This window comes from Canis lupus, chromosome 9 (assembly GCF_003254725.2).
Source record: "Canis lupus dingo isolate Sandy chromosome 9, ASM325472v2, whole genome shotgun sequence".
NCBI lineage: Eukaryota > Metazoa > Chordata > Mammalia > Carnivora > Canidae > Canis > Canis lupus.
Window position 1 is genome coordinate 37,014,403 of NC_064251.1, and position 25,814 is coordinate 37,040,216.

General features: G+C 40.7%; 1 protein-coding gene across 14 annotated transcripts in view; it reads right to left on the reverse strand.

Annotated features, from left to right (window-relative positions):
- The window catches only part of BCAS3 (BCAS3 microtubule associated cell migration factor), a 591,457-nt gene extending 567,389 nt beyond the window's left edge, over positions 1-24,068 (reverse strand). For 5 of the 14 annotated variants that reach the window (XR_007413014.1, XR_003133737.3, XM_025440689.3 and 2 more), the window contains exons 1-4: positions 23,634-24,067; positions 22,119-22,206; positions 19,294-19,348; positions 13,586-13,661 (exon numbers count right to left, since the gene is read on the reverse strand). Coding sequence is in view for 11 of the 14 variants with exons in the window: in XM_025440689.3 (XP_025296474.1) it covers positions 13,586-13,661; positions 19,294-19,348; positions 22,119-22,189 (202 nt within the window). In the remaining 3 variants the exon portion in view is untranslated. Of the gene's footprint in view, positions 1-13,585; positions 13,662-19,293; positions 19,349-22,118; positions 22,207-23,633 lie in introns of all 14 variants that reach the window. The other 9 variants (XR_007413013.1, XM_025440686.3, XM_025440682.3 and 6 more) reach the window with 4 other exon arrangements.
- Between the last annotated feature and the right edge of the window lie 1,746 nt (positions 24,069-25,814).

The window sequence follows — 25,814 nt, forward strand, 5'->3', positions numbered from 1 at the left end:
CTTATCTTCTTTACTGGTTTTTTTCTTATTTCACCCCTAAATATGGATTTTACAGTCTATCCCATAGAGACATGCAGCATTCCTTTGTAGTTTTACTCAACTACAACATTCTCCTTTCATTCACCCATCCTCCAAAACCCTATCCACTCAGTGTACTCTCCCTCCTCAGAAAAATGTTTGCAATTGGAGAGTGGAGGCCCACTGGGTTTTCTGGTCACCTAAAAATCCAAGTTATATTGGGCAGCACAGGTGGCTCAGCAGTTTAGCGCCACCTTCAGCCCAGGGCGCAATCCTGGAGACCCAGGATCGAGTCCCATGTCGGGCTCCCCGCATGGAGCCTGCTTCTCCCTCTGCCTGTGTCTCTGCCCCTCTCTGGGAAATAAATGAATGAATGAATGAATGAATGAATGAATGAATATCTTTTTTTAAAAATCCAGGTTATAAAGTGAAATTAGATCTTTCTCCCAAACCAGCTGCTTCTGTACTCCATGTGGGTATGATTAATAGCAGCAACGTACTGCCAATACTCAGTCTAAAAACTGAGTTATTTTCAGTAGATGCTAATAGGTGAATGAGGATTAGAGCAAAAAGAACATTTCAAGCAGAAGGACTCCTGTACAAAGATCTTGAGTTTGGAAAAGTTCTGTGTCATTAATGACCTGAAAGCCAAGCAGGAAAAGTTCTGTGTCATTAATGACCTGAAAGCCAAGCATAGCTTTTGAGGGGACATAGTTAGATGGGAAAAGGATTAAGAGTTTCAAGCACGGGCAGCCTGGGTGGCTCAATGGTTTAGCACTGCCTTCAGCCCAGGACGTGATCCTGGAGACCCGGGTTCGAGTCCCACGTCAGGCTCCCTGCATAGAGCCTGCTTCTCCCTCTGCCTGTGTCTCTGCCTCTCTCTCTGTATCTCTCATGAATAAATAAATAAAATCTTTTAAAAAAAAAAGAGTTTCAAGCACTTATGAGACATCTAAGTGAAATGTCTAGGAGTTAGCTGACATGTAGACCCAAGCACAGTAGAGCAACAGAGGCTTGCAGCAGCTATTATCTTTGGATGCCTCATATACTTCTTACTCTATGCCTCCTCTTTCCTGGTAACTGATCTTACTCCCCATCAAGCACAGGAACAGGCACATAACCAGCTGAGCCAATTCTAGCACTACATCCTTGGCCCCTGCAACCATTCCAGTAACTGGAAGATAATCTTTCTGGATCACCCAATGAATACTCTTTCCTCCTTGATCACAGAGCATAATTATAAAGGTATGAACAGAAAGCTTTGAGCAATCACTGCTCCAACCTCATTAGAAAAGTCAAAGAAGGGATCCCTGGGTGACGCAGCGGTTTAGCGCCTGCCTTTGGCCCAGGGCGCGATCCTGGAGATCCGGGATCGAATCCCACGTCAGGCTCCCGGTGCATGGAGCCTGCTTCTCCCTCTGCCTGTGTCTCTGCCTCTCTCTCTCTCACTGTGTGCCTATCATAAATAAATAAATAAAAAAAAAAGAAAAGAAAAGTCAAAGAAGAGAAGCAAACATTCAGAAAGAAGTAGTGACACAAAGTGAATGACTAGAAGTTTCAAGCCAGGGCAGCCCCGGTGGCGCAGCAGTTTAGCGCCACCTGCAGCCTGGGGTGTGATCCTGGAGACCTGGGATCAAGTCCCACGTCGGGCTCCCTGCATGGAGCCTGCTTCTCTCTCTGCCTGTGTCTCTGCCTCTCTCTCTGTCTCTCATGAATAAATAAATAAAATCTTAAAAAAAAATAAAACAGAAATGAACATTTGATAAATATAGCTAGATTAAAAAAAAAATGATTCTCTCTCCCTCTCCCCATCCCCTTCACACTCAATCGCTCTTTCTCTCTCTCTCATGAATGGAAGGAAGGAAGGAAGAAGGAAGGAAGGAAGGAAGGAAGGAAGAAGGAAAGAAAGAAAGAAAGAAAGAAAGAAAGAAAGAAAGAAAGAAAGAAAGAAAGAAAGAAAGAAAGAAAGAAAGAAAGAAAGAAAGAAAGAAAAAGACGAACACAAATAGACAAATTCAAGAAATGCTGTAAGAGACTGAGGAAGTAAGGGGAATCAAATATCTTGGTAATCTTTACTATTGCCTTAAACCTAACAAGTATACACACACACTCCTAGAGCCAGAGACAAAAAGTACATCCTTTAAAAACCTGGGCCAAAATTTCATATCAATATGAAATATCAATATGATACAGAAAGGAAAGATCAAAGGACATGTAAGTGTGCTAAAGTATTTAGAGGAAAATGTATACATTTAAAAGTTTAATAAATCAAAAAAAAAATAAAAAAAAAATAAAAGTTTAATAAATCACCTGGGATATGGGATACTATGTTTAAAACGATCACTATAAGCTCAACAGCACATATACACTAAAATAATTTTCAAGCAGGATCCATCTACATTTCCAGATGCATTTTACTTCAATAAAATAAAGGTTTTATGAACTAGTCACCAGCAATTCTTACTTGCTATTAAACACACACACACACACACACAGAAAACCATGCTAAGATTATTTTGATGAAAAATATTTTCTAAACATTTTTGGTTACTGACATGAACCTATGCCTTTAAAAATTATTTTTGGCACTTTGCATATGTTGTACAACAAGCTTTTGTTACTACCTGGAACTAATATTTCCAAGACCATGGCCACACTTACTTTTTTATTAAATCAAGGAAGTTCGCTAATGGGCACCTGGGGGGCTCAGTCAGTGGAACATACAACTCTTGATTTCAGGGTTGTGGGTTCAAGCCCCTCGTTGGGTATAGAGATTACTTAAAAATAAAATTTTAAAAAGAAAAAAATAAAGTTCTCTAATATCTTCTGACATGCAGAAAATATACTTCTAGAAGAGAAGGAAGAGTCTGAATTCAAGAGGAAAAGATGACAGAAAACAAAAGATGAATAGTTATCTAATTAATAAAGAGGGAAAGGAGAGTAGGAGGACCCTATGCTTGTTTTGTCTCTTGAACATAGCTAAACAAATATCAAGGGGCAGCCCTGGTGGCTCAGCGATTTAGTGCCACCTTCAGCCCAGGGCCTGATCCTGGAGACCTGGGATTGAGTCCTACGTCGGGCTCCCTGCATGGAGCCTGCTTCTCCCTCTGCCTGTGTCTCTGCCTCTCTCTCTCTCTCTCTGTGTGTGTGTGTGTCTCTCTCATGAATAAACAAATAAAATCTTTAAAAATATATATAGGGGGGGGATCCCTGGGTGGCTGCAGCGGTTTGGCGTCTGCCTTTGGCCCAGGGCGCGATCCTGGAGACCCAGGATCGAATCCCACGTCGGGCTCCCGGTGCATGGAGCCTGCTTCTCCCTCTGCCTGTGTCTCTGCCTCTCTCTCTCTCTCTCTCTCTCTCTCTCTGTGACTATCATAAATAAATTTAAAAAAAATATATATATATATATAGGGATCCCTGGGTGGCGCAGCGGTTTGGTGCCTGCCTTTGGCCCAGGGCGCGATCCTGGAGACCCGGGATCGAATCCCACATCAGGCTCCCGGTGCATGGAGCCTGCTTCTCCCTCTGCCTGTGTCTCTGCCTCTCTCTCTCTCTCTCTGTGACTATCATAAATAAATTTTAAAAAATTAAAAAAAATAAAAAATTAAAAAAAATATATATATTTATCAAATCATTTGAACACCCAGGAAATCAATCCGAGTACTGAGAGAACAAACTGCACAATTAGAGGCAAAAAAGAGGCCATATCATGGGAGGCAGGAGGTACAGAGACGTGATTTGGGGGAGCAAAGAATCACCAGTGCTGCAGAGAGGAGGGAGCCCTGATCAGGAAGAGAGGTGAAAGAGCGAGAGAGAAGGAGGGAGGGAGGGGAAGAGAAAGAGAGAAAGAGAACAGAGCTCAGGGCATTGCGCAAGAAAAACACTTTCCCAAAACCACTGACAGGGAAACAAGAGGGACTGATTATTTCGAGTTTTATAAGCAATGGAGTCCAAAATTAAGTTTTAGAAGTCTGCGCCACCAGCAGGTGGAGCCTGGAGGATACAATGGTGCTCTTGTGAAGGAAGGCAGAGGCCCAGAAGCAGACAGCATGATCTGAGGATTCCCTGGGTCACACTACAGAAACAGTACTTCTTTAGAGTGAATTTGGGAGAGGTGGCACTTTGGGGGGACAAAAGAGCCAGGGGGAAAAAAAAGAGCCAGGGGGCGCCACTGAGCTGCCCCATTCACTAATATTGGAAGAGTAGAGGGCAGCTAACCTGGACACCAGCTTTTGGTCATGTTTTACCATAAACTCCAAGCTTCTGCACATTCATGCAACTGCCCCTCTGGGACAAACCAACACTAGCCACAGCTCAGTGAGACCCTAATCCTCATGAGAGGATCGGCATGAGTCTGAGCCACACCAGGTCCCTAGAATTGAGTTTTGAAACCCAGTCAACAGGCCTGAGATAAAAAACAAGAGCACTGCACCACCAGGTGGGCAGATGGCTCAGACACAGACAGGATGAAGACAGGGATAAGACAGAGCTGGGGACACAAGAGGGGATATTGTTCAGACTTCTATGAGGGCTGCCTGAACAGCAGGAGGGGTAAATGCCTCTCTCCAAGGCCTGGAGAGTCAGTTGATGCCATTTTTACCCCCGTTCATCAGTAGAGATGGATTTCAGTGCCCACAGTGGAGGCCTGAGCCACTTACACTGAGCTCCAACCCCTGCGCTCTACAGGTGCTTCTTTACTAGGACAAGTGTACCTGAGAGTCAGAGCAACAGTGGGCGTGCCTCTCCCGGAAGACCAGCACAAATCCCCAAATGCACCAAGTCTATTGACCACAGATACTGCAAAGCTTCAGCTCTCCAGGAAACAGAATCTAGCCTCTTCTAACAAGCAAGCCAAAACATAGTTAAAACTCACCATACAATGGACAAGGTCCAAACACTCCTAACTGCAGGCAAGAAGAAACGCTACAGAGGACTGACCTGAGGGGAAAAGCAGCAAACACAACAGCAGAGTACACCAGAAACACTTCCTGAAGTACCAGGCCCTGGAGAGTACTGGATGTCTTAAGATAGCCATTACTCTCAGGAACCGGAAACATAAAATGCTTCCTAATACAAAGAAGAAACCTAAACAAAATGCCAAGATGTAAGAATTCATTCCAAAAGAAAGAACAAGAAGAGATCACAGCCAGAAATCTATTCAAAACAGATATAAGTCATATGCCTGAACCAGAATTTAAAACAACAGTCATGGGATCCCTGGGTGGCTCAGCGGTTTGGCGCCTGCCTTTGGCCCAGGGCGCGATCCTGGAGACCCGGGATCGAATCCCACATCAGGCTCCCGGTGCATAGAGCCTGCTTCTCCCTCTGCCTGTGTCTCTGCCTCTCTCTCTCTGTGTGACTATCATAAATAAATAAAAATTTAAAAAATAAAAAATAAAAAATAAAACAACAGTCATAAGGATTCTAGCTGGGCTTGAGAAAAGCACAGAAGACACCAGGGAGTTCCTTTTTCCAGAGATAAAAGACCTAAAAATTAGTGAGGCCAAAATAAAAAATGCAAACCAGGATGCAAAACCAACTGGATGTCATGACCACAAGGATAGAAGAAGCAAAGGAATGAATAAGAGACACAGATGATATACTTAAGAAAAACAATTAAGCTGAAAAGAAGAGGGAAAGAAAAATATTGGATTACAAATGCAGACTTAGGGAACTCAGCAACTCCCTAAAGCATAGTAGCATTCATATCAGAGGAGTCCCAGAAGAAGAAAAGAGGGAAAAGGGGGTAGAAGTTTTATTTGAGGGATCCCTGGGTGGCGCAGCGGTTTAGTGCCTGCCTTTGGCCCAGGGTGCGATCCTGGAGACCCGGGATCGAATCCCACATCGGGCTCCCGGTGCATGGAGCCTGCTTCTCCCTCTGCCTGTGTCTCTGCCTCTCTCTCTCTCTCTCTCTCTCTCTCTCTGTGACTATCATAAATAAATAAAAATTAAAAAAAAAAAAAAGAAGTTTTATTTGAGCAAAGTATAGCTGAAAACTTCCCTGATCTAGAGAAGGAAACAGACATCCAAACCCAGGAGGCACAGAGAACTCCCATCAAAATCAACAAAAGCAGGCTAACACCAAGACATATCCTAGTAAAACTTGCAAAATACAGAGATAAGGAAAGAATCCTGAAAGCAGCAAGGGAAAAAAAAAAATCCCTAACCTACAAGGGAAGTAAAGGTTAGCAGCAGATCTTTCCACAGAAACTTGGCAGGCCAGAAGAAAGTGGCATGATATATTCAATGCACTGAATGGGAAAAATATGCCGCCAAGAATACTTGATCCAGCAAGGCTGTCATTCACAATAGTTGCATTCAGCATGCAACTCTTTTATTTTTTTTAAATTTATTTATTTATGATAGTCACACAAGGAGAGAGAGAGAGAGAGGCAGAGACATAGGCAGAGGGAGTAGCAGGCTCCATGCACTGGGAGCCTGACGTGGGATTCGATCTTGGGTCTCCAGGATCGCGCCCTGGGCCAAAGGCAGGCGCCAAACCGCTGCGCCACCCAGGGATCCCTCAGCATGCAACTCTTGATCTGCGGGTCATGAGTTCAAGCCCCATGTTGAGTGAGGAGCCTACTTTTTTTATATATTTTTTTTATTTATTTATGAGAGACAGAGAGAGAGAGAGGCAGAGACATAGGCAAAGGGAGAAGTCGGCTCGTAGGAGCCCAATCTGGCACTCGACCCCAGACCCCGGGATCACACCCTGAGTCAAAGGCAGATGCTCAACTGCTGAGCCACCCAGGCATCCCGAGGAGCCTACTTTAAAAAAAAAAAAAAAAAGAGAAGAGGGGATGGAGAACCATTCACCATGCTAACGGATGTCAAAAGAAAGCCAGATTAGCCATATTTATATCAAACTAGATTTTAAACCAAAGACTATACCAAGAAATGAAGAAGGGTACTATATCATAATAAAGGGGTCTACCCAACAAGAAGATCTAACAATTGTAAATATTTATGCCCCTCAACTTGGGAGCACCCAAATATATAAACAAATTAATAACAAACATGAAGAGGGGCACCTGGGTGGCTCAGTGGTCCTGAGATTGAGTCCTACATCAGGGTCCCCTCAGGGAGCCTGCTTCTCCCTCTGCCTATGTATTTGCCTTTGTGTCTCTCATGAATAAATAAAAGCTTCAAAAAAAAAAGAACAAACATGAAGAAACCCATTGATAATAATACAATAATAATAAAGGAATTTAACACTTATAGCAATAGACAGATCATTTACATAGAAAATCAGCAATCAATTTGAATGACACATTGGACCAGATGGACTTAACAATACATTCAGAACACTTCATCCTAAAACAACAGAATACACATTCTTATTGAATGCACGTGGCACATTCTCCAGAATAGAGTACATACTGGGTCACAAATCAGGTCTCAATAAGTACAAAAAGACTGAAATCATTCCATGCACATTTTCAGACCACATGCTATGAAACTTGAGGTCAACTATAAGTAAAAATGTGGAAAGACTGCAAATACATGGAGGTCATAGAACATCCTATTAAAGAATAAACAGGGACGCTTGGGTGGCTCAGCAGTTGAGCACCTGCCTTCGGCTCAGGGCGTGATTCCGTGGTACTGGGATCGAGTCCCACATTGGGCTCCCTGCATGGAGCCTGCTTCTCCCTCTGTCTCTGCCTCTCTCTGTGTGTCTTTCATGAATAAATAAACAAAATATTTTTAAAAATAAAAAATAAAAAGAAATAAATAATGAACAGGTTAACCAGGAAATTAAAGAAGTAAAAAAAAAAAAATACATGGGAGCAAATGAAAATGAAAACACGACAGTCCAAAACCTTTAGGATGCAGCAAAAGCAGTCATAAGAGGGAAGTACATAGTAATACAGGCCTAACTCAAGAAAAGCAAAGTCTCCAAACACAACCTAATTTTACATCTCAAGGAGCTAGAAAAAGAACAGCCAATAAAAGCCTAAAGCCAGCAGAAGAGGGGAAATAATAAAGATTAGAGCAGAAATAAATGATAAGAAACAAACAAAAAAACTACAACAGATCAATGAAACTAGAAGCTGGTTCTCTGAAAGAATTAATAAAACTGAGAAACCCCTAGCCATACTTCTCAAAAAGAAAAGAGAGAGGGATGCCTGGGTGGTTCAGCAGTTGAGTGTCTGCCTTTGGCTCAGGGCATGATCCCAGGGTCTGGGGATTGAGCCCCACATCAGGCTCCCTACAAGGAGCCTGCTCGTCCCTCTGCCTATGTCTCTGCCTCTCATTCTCTCTCATGAATAAATAAATAAAATCTTTAAAAAAGAGAGAGAAAGGACCCATATAAATAAAATCATGAATGAAAGAGGAGATATCACAACCAACACACAAAAAAATACAATTATAAGAGAATATTATGAAAAGTTATATGCCAACAAATTGGCAATCGGAAAGAAATGGATAAATTCCTATAAACTACCAAAACTAAAAAGGAAGAAATAGAAAATTTGAATAGACCCATAACCAGCAAAGAAATTGAAACAATAATCAAAAACCTCCCAACAAACAAAAGTCCAGAGCCAGATGGCTTCCCAAGGAGTTCTACCAAACATTTAGAGAAGTGTTAATACATATTCTTTTCAAACTGTTTCAAAAAATAGAAATGGAAGGAAAACTTCCAAACTCCTTCTATGAAGCCAGGATTACCTTAATTCCTACTCTACTAAAAAGTAAAATTATAGGTCAGTATCTCTGATGAACATGCATGCAAAAATTCTCAACAAGTTACTATCTAATCAAATCTAAGATTACATTAAAAGAATTATTCACCACAATCAAGTAGAATTTATTCCTAGGCTGCAAGGCTGGTTCAATATTTGCAAATCAGTCAATGTGATACACCACATTAACAAACGGATAAGAACAGTATGATCCTCTCAATAGATGCAGAAAAAACATTTGATAAAATATAGCATCCATTCTTGATAAAAACCCTCAACAAAGTAGGGATAGACAGAACATATCTTAACATCACAAAGGCCATATGTGAAAGACTCAAGAGTTAATATCATCCTCAACAGGGAAAAATGGAGAGCTTTTCCTTCATGGTAAGGAACAAGACAGGGATACCAACCCTCACCACTGTTATTTAACATAATACTCAGCAATCAGACAACAAAAAGAAATAAAAGATATCCAAATCAGCAAAGAAGTAGTCAGACTTTCACGATTTACAGATGACATGATACTCTATGTAGAAAACCCAAAAGACTCCACCAAAAAAATTGCCAGAACTGATATACAAATTCAGCAAAGTTGCAGAATACAAAATCGACGTACAGAAATCAGTTGCATTCTACACATCAATAACATAGCAGCAGAAAAATTCAAAGAATCAGTCCTATTTATAATTGCAGCAAAAACCATAAGATACCTAGAAATAAACCTAACCAAAGAGGTAAAAGATCTGTACTCTGAAAACTATAAAACACTTATAAAAGAAAATGAAGATGACACAAAGAAATGGAAAGACATTTCAAGCTTATGGATTGGAAAAACAAATATTGTTTAAAAAGTCTATACTACCCAAAGCAATCTACACATTTAGAGCAATCTCTAGGGATCCCTGGGTGGCGCAGCGGTTTGGCGCCTGCCTTTGGCCCAGGGCGCGATCCTGGAGACCCGGGATCGAATCCCACGTCGGGCTCCCGGTGCATGGAGCCTGCTTCTCCCTCTGCCTGTGTCTCTGCCTCTTTCTCTCTCTCTGTGTGACTATCATAAAAAAATAAAATAAAATAAAATATTTAAAATAAATAAATAAAGCAATCTCTATCAAAATACCAACAGCATTTTTGACAGAGCTAGAACAAATAATTCTAAAATTTGTATGGAACCAGAAAAGACCACAAATAGCCAAAGCAATCTTGAAAAAGAAAAGCTGGAGGCATCACAACTCTGGACTTCAAGGTATATTACAAAGCTATAGTCATCAAGGCAACAACATGCTACTGGCACAAAAACAGACATATATAGATCAATGAAACAGAAAACCCAGAAATGGACCCATACTATATGGTTAACTAATCTTCAACAGAGTAAGAAAGACTATCCAATGGAAAAAAGAAAGTCTCTTCAACAAATGGTTTTAGGAAAATTGGACAGCAACATGCAGAAGAATGAAACTAGACCATTTTCTCACACCATAAACAAAAATAAACTCAAAATGGATGAAAGACCTAAATGTGAGACAGGAAACCATCAAAATCCTAGAGGAGAAACCAAGCAGCAATCTCTTCGACCTTGGCCATAGCAACTTCTTACTAGACATGTCTCCAGAGGCAAGGGAAATAAAAGCAAAAATGAACTGAACTACTGGGACTCCACAACAAAAAGCTCTGTACAGTGAAAGAAACAATCAACAAAACTAAAAGGCAACCTATGGAATGGGATTTGCAAATGACATACCTGATAATGGGTTAGTATCTAAAATCTATAAAGAACTTATCAAACTCCACACCCAAAAAACAAATAATCCAGTTAAGAAATGAGAAGAAGACATGAATGGACATCTTTCCAAAGACAACATACAGATGGCCAACAGACACATGAAAAGATGCTCAACATTACTTATCATCAGGGAAATAAAATCAAAACCACAGGGAGATACCACCTCACAGCAGTCAGAATGGCTAAAATTACCAACACAGGAAACAACAGATGTTGGTGAAGAGGTGGAGAAAGGGGAAACCCCCTTACACTGTTGATGGGAATGCAAACTGGTGTAGCCACTGCGGAAAACACTTTGAAGGTTCCTCAGAGTTAAAAACAGAACTACCCTACAACCTAGTAATTGCACTACTATTTACCCAAAAGATACAAAAATGCTGATTCGAAGGGACACATGCACCGCAATGTTTACAGTAGCATTATCAACAACAGCCAAATTATGGAAAGAGCCCAAATGTCCTTTGACTGATGAATGAATAAAGAAGATGTGGTGTGTGTACACACACACACACACACACACACACACACACAGAGGAATATTAGTCATCAAAAAAGAATGCAATCTTGCCACTTGCAACAATGTGAATGGAGCTAGAGTGTATTATACTAAGTGAAATAAGTCAGTCAAAGACAAATATCATGATTTTACTCATATGTGGAATCTAAGAAACAAATCAGATGAACAAAAGGGAAGGGAAAAAAGAGAGTTAGGCAAACATAAGACTCTTAACTACAGAGAACAAGCTGAGGGTTGATGGAGGGGAGGTGGGAAGGATGGGCTAAATGGGTGGTGGGTATTAAGGAAGGCTCTTGTGATGAGCACTGGGTGTTATAAGTAAACTAGAATTTAAACAAAAACTTTAATAAAAGAAGAAAAAGGAAAGAGGAGGGAAAATATGCCAGTAAACAAGACAATCTAACAGTCATAAGAAGAAAAGACTAGAAAAGAAAGTTAAAAATATAAGCTTTCAAAGAGAAACACAGTAGGAAAAGTTTATGTGTCATAAATAATCACCCAAACTAATGAATATTTTATTCCACAAAGAGAGTCCAACAAGTTGCCATTATTTGAATGAACCACTAATAAAGAATCCAAAATTCAAAAGAAACCAAACTGCAGAAGTGCAACTTAGCTTCTAAGGGTTATATATATATATATATATATATATTTATATATATAACCCCCACACCCCATTACCCCACACCCCTTATTGCTGCCAAAACCATGGGCTGGGGGCTGGGGCTGGATGGACAGACACCTCCCCCTACCCAAACCCCTCCTGTGTGTGGTTGGAAAACTTTTTTGTTTTTTGGGTTTTATTTTTTTTTCTGAATAAAAAAGATTCTACTAACAAAACAAAACAAAACAAAAATATATAGAGAGAGAGAGAGACACCTAGGTGGCTCAGTGGATGAGGATCTGCCTTCAGCTCAGGGAGTGATCCCCAGGTCCTGAGACCAGGTCCCACTTTGGGCTCCCTGCAGGAGCCTGTTTCTCCCTCTGCCTATGTCTGTCTCTCTCTGTTTCTCATGAATAAATAAATAAAATCTTTTTTAAAAATTAAAATTAAAAAAATTTTTTAATAAATAAATATACATGGTATCACATTTTTTAAATTCCTAGAGGAGCTGAAGATTCAAGAGTATGATATCAGTCAAGGTCCCACTAGGAGATGAAATCAACTCAATGTGTTCATAATTGGGAATTTAGTGAAGACAACTGTTCACACAGACGATAGAATAGCTGAGCGACCAGAAAAGGAACTCTAAGGCTGCTTATTGCATTAGCAACAGCAGGAAGCCACGACCAGCCCTAGGCTAGAGAGACACAGGAGTGCAGGGTGCTGGGTCAGCTGGCAGAAACTAGAATACCAGCAGAGCTGCCTAGAAGAAGCCAGAAACACAGAGGAAATGCAGCCACTAACGGAGGAGAGGGAAGAGTACTCCTTCCTGTCTTCCTCTCGTTCAATTTCTCACCAGCGCCTCCCAAACTCAGAAAACAACAGACATGGTATCGTGGGCAACAGACACAGGACAGCCACCTTACAAGCAGCAACAATGAAATGGAATATAGAGGGTGCCTGGGTGGCTCAGTCAGTTAAGCATCTGCTTTCAGCCTGGGTCACGATCCTGGAGTGAAGAGACTGAGCCCCACATCAGGCTCCCTGCTCAGAGGGGCTCCCTGCTTTTTCCTCTCCCACTATCCCTCCCCCTGCTCTTTCTCTCTCTCTCAAATAAATAAAATCTTATAAAAAAAGAAAAAGAAAGAAATGGAATGTAGGAACATATATGAGAACAAAAGGCCCAATTCAGACATAACTCTGTTCAGGACTATTAATTAACAGTCCAAGTATTTGGACTATTAATTAATTAATAGTCCAAAAAGTTCAATAGTAATGATCACTATGCAGTTATAGGGGATCCCTGGGTGGCTCAGTGGTTTAGCGCCTGCCTTTGGCCCAGGGTGTGATCCTGGAGTCCCAGGACCGAGTCCCACATCGGGCTCCCTGCGTGGAGCCTGCTTCTCCCTCTGCCTGAGTCTCTGACTCTCTCTCTGTGTCTCTCATGAATAAATAAATAAAAACTTTAAAAAAAAAAAAAACTATGCAGTTATAAATCCTACACATCTGATCAAACCTGAATAATTTATTTTCTAAGAAATCTATGTCCTAGGCACTATATGTTATAGCTAATTTCAGATTTGTACAATAGAATATCAGTTCCAATGAAGTTTCTGTAGCGTGATTATGTTACTTTTTAAATTAAAAATGAATTTATTCGGGCAGCCCAGATGGCTCAGCGGTTTAGCACCACCTTTGGCCCAAGGTGTGATCCTGGAGACCCAGGATTGAGTCCTACGTCGGGCTCCCTGCATAGAGCCTGCTCTGTCTCTGCCTCTCTCTCTCTTTCTCTATCTGTCTCTCATGAATAAATAAAATCTTTAAATAAATAAATAAAAATGAATCTATTTTGAAAACTAAACAGTTGCTGTAAGAGAAAGTAACCCAACTGAAGTTAAGAGTTCTCTTATGGAATCAAGTCAACCCCAAACAAGCATAATTCATAAGTCCCAAAAAAGTTAAAACCATACCATTTAAATCTGCATTTTCAAATCTGACCCAGACTATTTTCTCCTTTTCTTCTGTTAGAGGTGTTCCACTGTAAGCCTGCATAGTAAACAGAAATGTTTGAATAAAAATGTTTTACAGCTCTAATATTACTGATGTTCAAGACAAAAACTAACTTAGATAAAACCAACCTTATCCCTCTCCAATTTCACCAATCCTACATCCTGGGAACCAGCACATTTTGTGATATTTTTATTCCTAAAGAAAGTTATCTAGGAGACTGACAATCTTGATTAAAGGAATTTAAACTATTAAAAAATTGCAGAAACCTAAAATATGATGATCACAGTCTATTAAGAAGCATCAGTATATGGGCAGCCCCGGTGGCGCAGTGGTTTAGCGCCGCCTGAAGCCCGGGGTGTGATCCTGGAGATCAGGGATTGAGTCCCACATCAGGCTTCCTGCATGGAGCCTGCTTTCTCCCTCTGCCTGTGTCTCTGCCTCTCTCTCGCTCTCTCTGAATAAATAAATAAATAAATAAACCTTAAAAAAAAAAAAAAGAAGAAGAAGAAGCATCAGTATAATGCAAAGGCACTCAAAAAACTAAATCAACCCCTATGTTGGCCAACAAATAAGAAGGCTTAAGAAATAAACAAAACTACCATGTGTATCTATTTAGTCTCAGGTGTTTATGATCAGGTAGTTACACTCTACCTAGAATTTTCAAAGTATTACTTCCAGCTTGCCTTCAGTTCCAGTTGGAAGGCAAGGGCCAGAGTTGGGGATGAAAAAAAGTACAGTATTACTTTTTGTGTCTTTGGTCTGGCTTCTAGACCCATCCTATTAGCTGGTTTCTGCAGGCCTGCAAGGTTCACAAAGATAAGCATAAACTGCCATGAAATCATAAGAAAAGTGTCAAGGGTATCCATCAGTATTCAAAGGGAGTCATCTCTCCACAAAGCAAATGTTTCTAAAGTTTTTAAACACTATATATATTTACAAGTATTTAGAATGTCAACAAAAGACCTTTTCAATTATAAAGTGGTACTCAGTTCACAAAACAATGATTTAACATAAGCTATACCAGAAGCATACAAAAACTACCATCCTGCATATAATCTGAGTTATATGTGACCTGCTTTAAATTTCCATACCAATTTACAGCCCCTGTACTGCATCATACAAAGTATTAATTTGTATGATAACTGAAAATCATCTACATTGAAAATACTATTAAAAGAATTACTTTAATAGATTTACAACAGAAATGATCTTACAAATCCTTACAACTTCATTGTCTTAAAAAAAAGTGAGATGTGTATCAGGTAATCAATTCCTTTGGAGAAGAGGGAAGCCTACATTACGAGCCAGCTAATTCATAACTTTATCTTCGACCACTACGTCCTCGCCTACTTCCTCGTCTTTGGTCTTGCTCTTCTCATCTTTGAACACTTTTTTAAAAATATACTTTAGGGGTGCATGGGTGGTTCATCGGTTAAGCGTCTGCCTTCATCTCAAGGCGTGATCTAGGGTCCCGGGAGCCAGGCCTGGGCCAGGCTCCCTGCCCAGGGAGAGGTGTGCTTCTCCCTCTCCCTCTGCCTCTCCCCTTCACCCCTGGCCTCTCCCTGCCCACACTTGTGTGCTCTCTCTCACTCACTCTCTCAAAATATTTTTAAAAATAAACTATATTTCAGAGTAATTTTAATTATTAAATATAGGGCAGAGTTCCCAGCCCTATACTCCCTCAGCCAGTTTCCCCTAATGTTAACTATCTAAAAAATCCAGCCTTACCATGCATGGCCCATTTGTCAAAACTATGACACTGACATTGATGCAGTATTATTAATTAAACCCCAGACTTTATTTGGATTTTATCAGTTTTTCCACTAATGTCCTATCCCTGTCCCAACATCCAATCTAGAATAGCACAGTGCATTTAAGACAACTTCTTTTTTTCCCCCACATCGCACTCTCCTTTAAACTGGTAAAGCAATAACGTTTTTCAAAACTGTCTTTAGGATAGTATATTTATTATAAGGCTGCTTATCACCTGCAGCATTATTCAACATTCCCCGAATTCTTTTGCAACATTTACAGGATGCTCTCCTTTGATTTCTGAGCAATATGCAAAACAAAACAAAGCTGAATGAGGTCTTTCAGTATTCTGAAAATTCTTGTTTCTTGAACTTCTTTTCTTTCCCCTTGGGGGGGGGGGTAGAATAAGACTTTCAAAACAAGCCTTGTATATTTTTGCTTTGTCTTCAAGTTTCCCTCTCTCCTTAGCAGACACAGTATTCTTTACTAAGCATTCTTGAGACAATTCTGTGAGGCTAAGGCATTTGAGGGCTGCTTCTTGTGTGCCTTCCTGAAGGTCTGCATGAAGGTGGCATGTGTAAGGTATTTTACTCTAAGTGAAGCACATACTTACCCACCACCCATCCACCTTTCACTTGCTATCTTAATGTAGGTCAGAGCACCAATTATTAGCCTTCTTTATTCAACCAAGATCCAGCTACTTTAGCCTATTTATTTATTTATTTATTTATTCATGAGAGACACACACAGAGAGAGAGGCAGAGACACAGGCAGAGGGAGAAGCAGGCTCCATGCAGGGAGCCCGATGAGGGACTCGATCCCCGGTCTCCAGAATCACGCCGTGGGCTGAAGGCAGCGCTAAACCACTGAGCCACCGGGGCTGCCCTAGCCCTCTTATTTAGAATCAAAACTTTCACCCCCTTATTTACAGGATTTATTCATTTCTCCTTTTATTCCTTACCAGGTTTCTAACATATCCACACATTCATAAGCATAAAGTTATTGCTGACCTTTATTTTTTTAATTGTTGAACTTTAAAAGGCACAGTTACAATCACTATAGATAAGCTCTATTTATATGCTGTATGAATATATTTTACTTTTTTTTTACTGTAGAGAAAATAACCTTCATTGTGCCAAAAAGTATAATTTCTAATTACAGCAAATCACTCTATAGGGATCACATACCATAATTTGTTTAACTGCTACTGATAATTGGGCTGGCTACAATGTTCTACACTGAAAATGCAGAACTTTCACACACACTGAAAAGCTCTGAGCCTTGGGGCACCTGGGTGGCTCAGAGGCTGAGCATCTGCCTTTGGCTCAGGTCGTGATCCCCAGGTCCTGAAATCAAGTCCCTCATCAGGCTCCCCGCAGGGAACATGCTTCTTCCTCTGCCTATGTCTCTGCCTCTCTCTGTCTCTCTCATGAATAAATAAATAAAATCTTAAAAAAAAAAAAGTTCTGAGCCTTAACTTTCTTCTTTACTGAATTATTTTTTAGCAGATGTTCATAGGTAAAATTATTAGAATAAAGAGCATAGCTAAGGGCATCTACTAGTCATAGTAACATCTGTTGAACACAATGGGAATTCACTCTCTGTAATAGCTGAAGAAGTCGACACTAGTCTAATAACACATTTTCTCCCTTTTGTGGGTATCTGGAAACTCAGAGAATAATCTCTAAGCTCTAGGAATTTGATGATTTCCAGAATAGGAGTTGGAACACATCAGCAAAAAATATAATTTTCCAAACGGCTGAATGCAAAGTACCACTGGGGGATTCTGGATTAAATGTGAAAAAAGAGGCCACAGGTCACCAAATCTGGCCCGCCACCTATGTTTATAAGTAAAGTTTTATTTTAATACAGCCATGCCTTTTCCTTTACATAAACAGCAGTGTCAAGTAGTTGCAACAGATATTATATGAACTGCAAAACTTATCTAGCCCTTTACAGAAAGTTTGCTAACTGCTGCACAAGATCATGAAGCCTTAAGGAAAGGCACCAAATATCCCTTCAACTTAATACAGTGCCTGGCCCATAGTGGGTACTCAAGTAAATGTCTGCTGCCTGTATTTTTACTTTCTTTCCAGGGTAAACAGAAAAATGACTTGTATAAAATAAATTTCTTGAATAAATATTCTAATTCTTAAATCCATAACTACAACTTTACTTACATAGCTGCTACTCTGATCCAAATCTTCATAATCAATTGTATAGATTATCCCCTTCCTCACTTATAATGCTCAAAAAACTAAATCTTCTACCTCCAGCATTTTTACCCTATCAGTTTTAACAGCTCCCTATTTTTAATCTATTAGTCAATCTGGTATTCTTATTTCTCTCTATTCCCTTAAAGCTCTCACCACAGCCTCTCTCCTCCAGCCAATAAAAACTGCTTGCTACGCAGGGTTTCCACCAACACAAAAGGTGCCTTTGTAAAAATGTGATTAAAGAGGCACTCTAGGGGTAGGCAAATGACAAAACTTTTTAAATGCCCCTTCTTTGGAACTACCTCATGCCAGGGCTCAGGGTTTAAGAGAAAGAGCAGTTTGTAGAAACCAGGTTGGATTTCAGCCCCCGGATGCTCTCTAGAACTGGCATTCCATGCAGAGTCCAAGATGCTCTGCCGCCGCAGCAACTCTGTTGCCCTACCATACCCAGCTAGCCCGTTTCCTCCAACATTAAATACCCAACCTTTCCGTTCATTTCAACTGCTATTTCCAGTGTCCTTTAGAATTTGACTCTTTCACTCTTTCTTTGCTATGCATTCTCTTAGCAATTACATATTCAGTCTGCACTATCATGTATAACACTTACTGATATGCTGCTGTAATCTCTGCTTGTTTCAGCAACTTGACTTCCCTTAGTAACCAAGTTCCTCAGAAAAGGAAAACATTTATCATTCCTTACATGCCCCAGAGACCTTGTCATTGTGACCTATTTCCATTAAAGTTATCTGAATGTGATAAGGGAGTACCCACATTCTCTGATACCTTCCCTTATTTGATAAATACAACTTATGTAATATAACTGAAGTCTGGGTTTTAGGCTTTCCTAGGATGCTGTCAGAAAGCTGGGACATTGGATCTATGAATTCCTGTTTTGAACAGCACAGTTAAGATACCCTGGCAGTCAGGAAATGCTGACACCACCACAAGGAGAAAATACCTTTCCCTTCAGGAGTTCCACTCAACAGAGCTTCCCACAGCCACTGTTCCACAAGAATCACTGGAGGTTCTCACTACAGACACAAGTTACTAGATGCCACCTTGATTCCACTGAGTCAAACTCTCTGGGACGGGGCCTGGAAATTATTATTTTTAACACACATGCCAAGTGATACTTATGTTAAATCTGGACAACAGTGCACTAGATATGATCCCAAGAGGGCTGCTCTCATTCCTTATTCTTACACTTATATAGAGAGAACTCTAAGCTAAAGTAACAAGGCATACTCCACTTGGCATAAATATACTGCTCAATATGAAGGACATGTAGATTTGTGCTCAGTGTGGTATTTAGTTAATATACTATCTAGTTAATGATATGCAAAATATATACTTTGCTTTCATCACTTCAGACAGGCAACATTTAACTAGGACAAGAGAAAGGTTCTGGAAATAGAACCCAACTACAGAGTCCCAAGTCCTATCTCTCAACTAACATCTCACCTTGATTCCTCTTAGAGAGCAAGTCCTGAGGAATAATAATTGTGCCACTATCAGTACAAAACTAAGGAACATGTAATACTAACAAGTAAAGTTCTACCCTGCCAATGCTCAGGATGCTAAAACATCAAAAGTCTTTCTGAAGTTGTTGATACTAGTGTCAAGTTTAGGAAAGAGAACATTTCAGAACTTTCCTGGCCAATGGTAAAATCGACTATTTCTGAAACTATGCAGACACTTACCTGTGGCACAACATCCTGTAGAAAAGTCACGACACTTTCCATGTAGGACTGCTCCCTGCAAAAGGGTGAAATGGATAAAAATTTATCCTCACAGCTTAAAACAAAACATGGAAAAGCTCTTTCTACAAGCCCTCATAAAGTTACTCATAATATAAAAAAAAAGAAAAAAGACTAACTCTCATCAACCGGTAATTCTGCTATCCCACTCTCTAGTTTCCTTGTAGACGTTACTAAATGAAATGCAAGTGATATATTAATATTTTTTAACATTATCTATTCTGAAAAGTCATGCTCTCTTAATTTGACATAGATATTCTAACCTGTATTTGAAGGAGTGATGACACAAGGCTAAAGTAGGACCTTCCTCCTCCTGAGTCAAAGCAAAAGAATTCCCCAGTCAGGGCAAGAAAAAACTGTGGCTGATGACTCAGTATGTAGTGACCTTCTCTTTAGATTGGTTATGTACCTAGTCCCTTACCTGTTTATAGGAAAACCAATCCGTATTTTGCTGCAGGCATAGGCACTAAGAGATACTAGGAAGTCCTCACAGAACTTTTGCCGTAGGTGAGACATGAGAAAATATTAAAATGCATAAGTGAAGAAAAATGATACTGTTAAGGTCACTAAGATATTTTAAATGGGAAGTATATGGATACCAGGAAGTGGGAAAAAAAATCCTTCAAGATACCAAATCAAATTCATTTCATTTCATGTGAAAAATTACATTTGAAGAAACTCCTCTGAGTTATCCTAAATCCTATAAAAAAGCAATATGCCTTAGATGGCTACAAAAACTGATTAGGCGGAAAAAACAAAAACACACACACAATTTGATTAGGCCTGCCTCTCCAACCTCATTTTTCTGCCACTGTCCTCACTCTGCTTGGGTCATACACAACTTCCATTCCTAGAATACACCAGGCTCTTGGAGTCAAGACCTTTACGCCAGCTTTCTTTCTGCCTGGACTCCTTCCCATACTCCTCCATCCCTTTCATTTCTCCAGCTTAAGTGGCACCTCCTCAGAGAGGCCCTTCCTGACAGCCTGAAGTCAGACTCCCCACTGTCATTCTCTATCCTAGCACACTGTGTGTACTGTCAAAGCATGTAATCTCTTTACTTATTTACTGTTTCCTCCACTAGACTGTAAACTCTACTGCAGAGAGGACTCCAACTCTTATACTTACTTTCTATCTCCAGAATCTATAAGCCAGTACTGCAGGCATGGAGTAGATGCTTGAGCATTATTTGTTAAAAGAGTACAACTTAATAAGAGATTTTTTTGAAAACACTAAAATTATGTGTTGAATAACAAAAAGCCATATAAGTTGAATACTATTTAGTGAGGCAACATACAATACTGCCAAAGCACACAGACTCTGGAGACAAATCTGGTTTGATCCAGGCTCTCTTTCTTGGCTGTTCCCAAGGACAATTTACTTAATTTCTCCCTGCTTTGGCTTTCTCACCTGTAAAATGAAGACTGAAAGAGTACCTAATTCATAGCTAATAATATGTCATGGTCCACAGTTAGCAAAAAAATATGGCCCGGGGAAATACAGGAGGGGAAAAAAGAAGTATTATAGAAAAATACTTAGGGGATCCCTGGGTGGCGCAGCAGTTTGGTGCCTGCCTTTGGCCCAGGGCGCGATCCTGGAGACCCGGGATTGAATCCCACATCAGGCTCCCGGTGCATGGAGCCTGCTTCTCCCTCTGCCTGTGTCTCTGCCTCTCTCTCTCTCTCTCTCTGTGTGACTATCATAAATAAATAAAAAATTTAAAAAAAATATTGAAAAATACTGGGACACGCGGGTGGCTCAGCGGTTGAACGTCTGCCTTTGGCTCAGGGCAAGATCCTGGGGTCGGGATCAAGTCCCGCATCAGGCTCCTTGCTGGGAGCCGGCTTCTCTCTCTCTCCCTTCCCCCCACCCTCCCCCTCTCTGTGTGTATCTCTCATGAATAAATAAATAAAATATTTCAAAAAATAAAAATAAAAAAAATAAAATGTACCTTTGATTCTAATCGCCCAAACTCTATTCAGCCTTTAAAGTACACTAAATAAAACATTTCAAAAAATAAAAATAAAAAAAATAAAATGTACCTTTGATTCTAATCGCCCAAACTCTATTCAGCCTTTAAAGTACACTATGTTAACTTCTTAATAAAACCCTTTAGGATCTAAAATACTAAAATATTTCCACTGAATACTCCCACTAAAAAACTCCTTTGCAATTCTCTTATTTTGCTAGCATCTTTTTTACTGATTATAGTGACTCCAGGTATACATATCTTAAAACCACATTAGATCATATGCTCCTAGATATGATCTAGATAAATAGGCTTTGGCAAAGAACACTTAAAATACAGAATGTACTCTTTATGACACTGACTGAAACTTTCTGACTGAGACCTAGATAAGAGACACATTATACATCAGGATCTGGTCAACATATACATACAAATGAATAGCGTGTGTCACAAAAGAATACTCCCAATATTATGTACTATTTTTATGTTTAATTTTTTAAGTAATGTCCTGATCCACTGAATTGATTTAATGAGCCACCAATTTTTGAACCTGGAGTTTAAAAAAACATTACTCTTTAGGATTTAGCACAGTACTTTTGATGTACCCTATAAATGTGAATACATTAACTTGATCCTCCATTATTCGTTTTCTTTGGCCTTGGCAATATTTATCATCCTGTAAAGCCAAAATTAAGTAGATTCTACAAAAGTAATCAATGTTCAGGAAGGAAACCTGAATGTTAGTTACTATGCTGAGCAAATTTTCTTTAGCTTTTAGGCTTATCTGAAATTTGCTTACGTGACAGCCTGGGGGCGAACCACAACTCCACCAGTACAACGACTGGGTCTTCTCGGAGAATCTGTAGCCATAGCTTCATTCACTAAACCTGTTGCCAGCACAAAGAGTTTAAAAAATGGATCATTATTGTTGGGGATAGATGTTTATGATTGCTCACTAGAGATCCCTTACCGAAAATGCCTAAAATGCAGGAAACCCTCCCAGTAATTCCCATTACATCAAAAAGGGGAGCAATTAGGAGAGGAAGTAGATAAAGTAGTTTTCTAATTATCATGACATTTTATTTGGACTAAGCCTCAGAACCAAAAAACTAGTTAAGACTCTTTCTGGTCCCTCTGCTCCACTGTTAACATAAGCTAGAAAGGTAAGAGATGGAAAGTCTAGCACAAGATCTCTATAAAAATAAATGTGCTAAAAATAATAATAAAAATAAAAATAAATGTGCTATCTCTAATTAAAGCCAAAATTAAAGAATGTACTAAAATCTTGAGATAGTGAAAATACACATGGCACAGTATTTGAAGACCTAATGGAAGAGTAAGGTAATTAATATCTTCCAACTAAGACAAATGGGAATCTATGAGCAAGACTGCAGATTATAACTATGTATGGTGATAGACGTTAACTAGACTTATTGTGGTGAACATTTCACAATACGTACAAATATCAAAAGATTATGTTGTACACCTAAAACTAATATAATGTTATATGTCAATTATAGCTACCAAAAAAAAGGGGGGGGGCTGCATGGTCTATAATTTAAGAAGAGTTTTTAAATCATATTTGTCAATCCTCTGCTATTGTAACCTAAACACGAGAATCTAAACAAATAATAAAATCTTATATGACATTAGAAGCCCCTTATCCTTTCCTGTCACATCGCTGAACCCTGATCCTTGAATGTCCAATCAGCATCTGAATCACTAGGAAGGTTTTAAGAGCATCTAGTGTACTTGGTTAAGGTTAAAAGAGGATTGACAGCAATATTAACGATCTCTTACAGGGCTCAGGAAAGTCCACAGCCTGGAACTAATCTTGAAAGCCCCTAAAACCATCACTTCTAAGTAGGGAGTATTTCAACACCTTATTTGAAAATTCCCAAACTGATGGGTCCCATCTGCTACAACAAAAACACCCTCTGCCCCACGCAGCCCAGGTACGTATCTTCGCCACTAGCCCCTCAGTCCACTCATTTCCATTCCACCCCTTATTTCCCGAAACACAGCCTCTCAAGACATGTCCTTTAAGGGCCCTGTCTCCTGAGGACGACCCTCGCCAGCCCCTCAGGCCCTACTTCCCCGAAAGACACTAACACAGCTCTGCCCACTTAACCTCCAACGCGGAGCCACCGCTGCCCCCCGCCGCCCTCTGGCCCCTTGCCCTTCCTCCCCTCCCCCTCCGATCTCGACAGCTCTCCGTCGTCGAATCCCTGCCAGCCGAGCCCGCTCCCCTCACGCTGCTGGCCCCTCATCCCCTCCAAGCCTCCCCAAAGCCACAGCCCCGCCAGCCTCTCACCGGCCGCCCCGCCGGTAAACGCTGTTCTCCAGCTCAAGGCTCACTGTTTGGAGTCTCCCCTTGTGATTGACGGCCACCACTTCCTACCACGCCTCGGCGGAACTACTTCTCTAGCCAATCCCAGAAGGAAGCTGGCGGCGGCCGGGCACCGCCCTTGGAGGTCAGCTTCGCCAACCAGCAAGTAGAAAAGAGGCGGACCCGCCTCCTGAGTTTAGCCAATCCGCTGGGGCTCCAGGGAAAACAAAACAGTATGTAAGTTCGGGTGAAGCCGAGCTGTCAGGTTCGGTTGCGAACGCAGGCGAGCAGGGGGAGGCAGGAACACGTCTGTTTTTCCTTGCAGACAGCACACCTCCGTGGCTTTGTCAAAAAGAATCATACCCCAGACTCCTATGCGCTTCAGCCGAGCGTCCCGGGATGCGAGCCGGAGGTCGGGGAACTGGTCTGTTTACATCGAATTCTCGCGACAGCCGGTTCGAAGCCCAAAGCACGTGGACATGGCAGCTGCCAATCACTCCCTGCTGGCCACTCACCCATCCCGAACCCGCCTTCTGCCCCGCCCTTTTCGATGTGTTTACCTTCCGGGAGCCTAGGCTGGCGGGCGCGGTGGGCAGCCCTGGAGCCTCGGAGGTAGAGATGTAAGAGGGGCGCGGCCGGGCCGCGTGGCCATCTGACCGAGGTTTGTGCAGCCCGCCTGCCTCCTTCCTCACCTGTTTCCGTCTCCCCTCTAGAAAGGATTGCGATTTCGCTAGTGTTATTTGTCATCACGTACATTTCTTTTATACTAATGATAACAGTTATTGATTTATTGAACGAACGCCCAGCGCAGTCTTAAGCACTTCATAAGTATCATCCAAAGTAATACGGCGGTCCCACGAGGATATAGCTTATTAGGAGGCACGAGACTTGTAACAAATTGGCTGACACAGCTATAAAACAGTGGATGGAAACAGAGGATGGAAAAGATTAGTGGAGAAACTACCTCCGCGGAGGTATGCAGTTAATCAGGTGCTGTACAGATGGATGATAGATACAGGTACAGCTGTAGATAGAGCCAAGAAACCTACCATTTGCTCTTGACGCTCTATCCGTGCCAATAAATAGCACAGCCAAAGTGCTATTTATCAGGCTAATGTTTGAGCATTGGCTAACAAAATATTCTGAACATTTATTTTCCACTACACACACAAATTCCGAGCACCGTCGGCCTTTTAAGATTTGCTTCCTACATGAAACCCACTAAAGGAGGAATCTTTCCAACATTCTAAATTCCTTTTGCTCTTATCGCTTTCTATCCCTGGCTTACTTCTTTGTTGTATTCGAAATGTTCTGGAGTTTCTCTTGTGCATATCTCATTTTCCCCAACTAGAAAGTAAAATTCTTCCTAGGCATTAGAAGACTAAAGTTGTCACATTGTTGAAACCCTCTTAACACTTATCAGCCCTGAGCACAACAGGTATTTAAAAATTCAAATTTATTTGAAATAATTACTGTTTTCATGTTGTCCAAATCCAAAGCAAGAATAAAGAGGAAATTCAGGGGTGCCTGGGTGGCTCAGTTGGTTAAGCCTCTCCCTTCTGTTCAGGTCATGATCCCTGGCTCCTGGGATCCAGCTCTGCCTAGGGCTCCCTGCTTAGGGGGAAGTCTACTTCTTCCTCTCTCAGTCCCCCTGCTTGTGCTTTCTTTCCCTGTCAAATAAAATCTTAAAGAGGAATCCAGAGGAAACCAATAGGTAATATTCACAAATGGAATAACCAGCATTTGTATAAGGCTATTAAGTTTAAATAGCTGTTTCATATGTCTTGCTAAACTCCATAAAACTTTGACTATTCCCCTACAAAGTTATGGAAAAAAACAAAGAAACAAAAAATCATAAAGAATACCCTTGTACACAAGTTCACTCATTTATTTATTCAACAACTTTTTGAATACCTGTTAAGTGTCAGGCACGTTCTAAGCTCCAGAAAGAGAGCAATAAACAAATCAGTGTGCTTTCCTCAGCCAGAAAATATACATTCTGATGGGAAGACAGAAATATACAGAAAAATTCAAGTTGTGAAAATGCTATGGAAAAAATAGAATAAGCCAGATAAATAGATGACTTAATTTAGAGAGTCATTGGGGAAGGCCTCTCAGGAAACAACATTGGAACAAAGACTTTACTAAAGTATGTGAGAAAGCTTC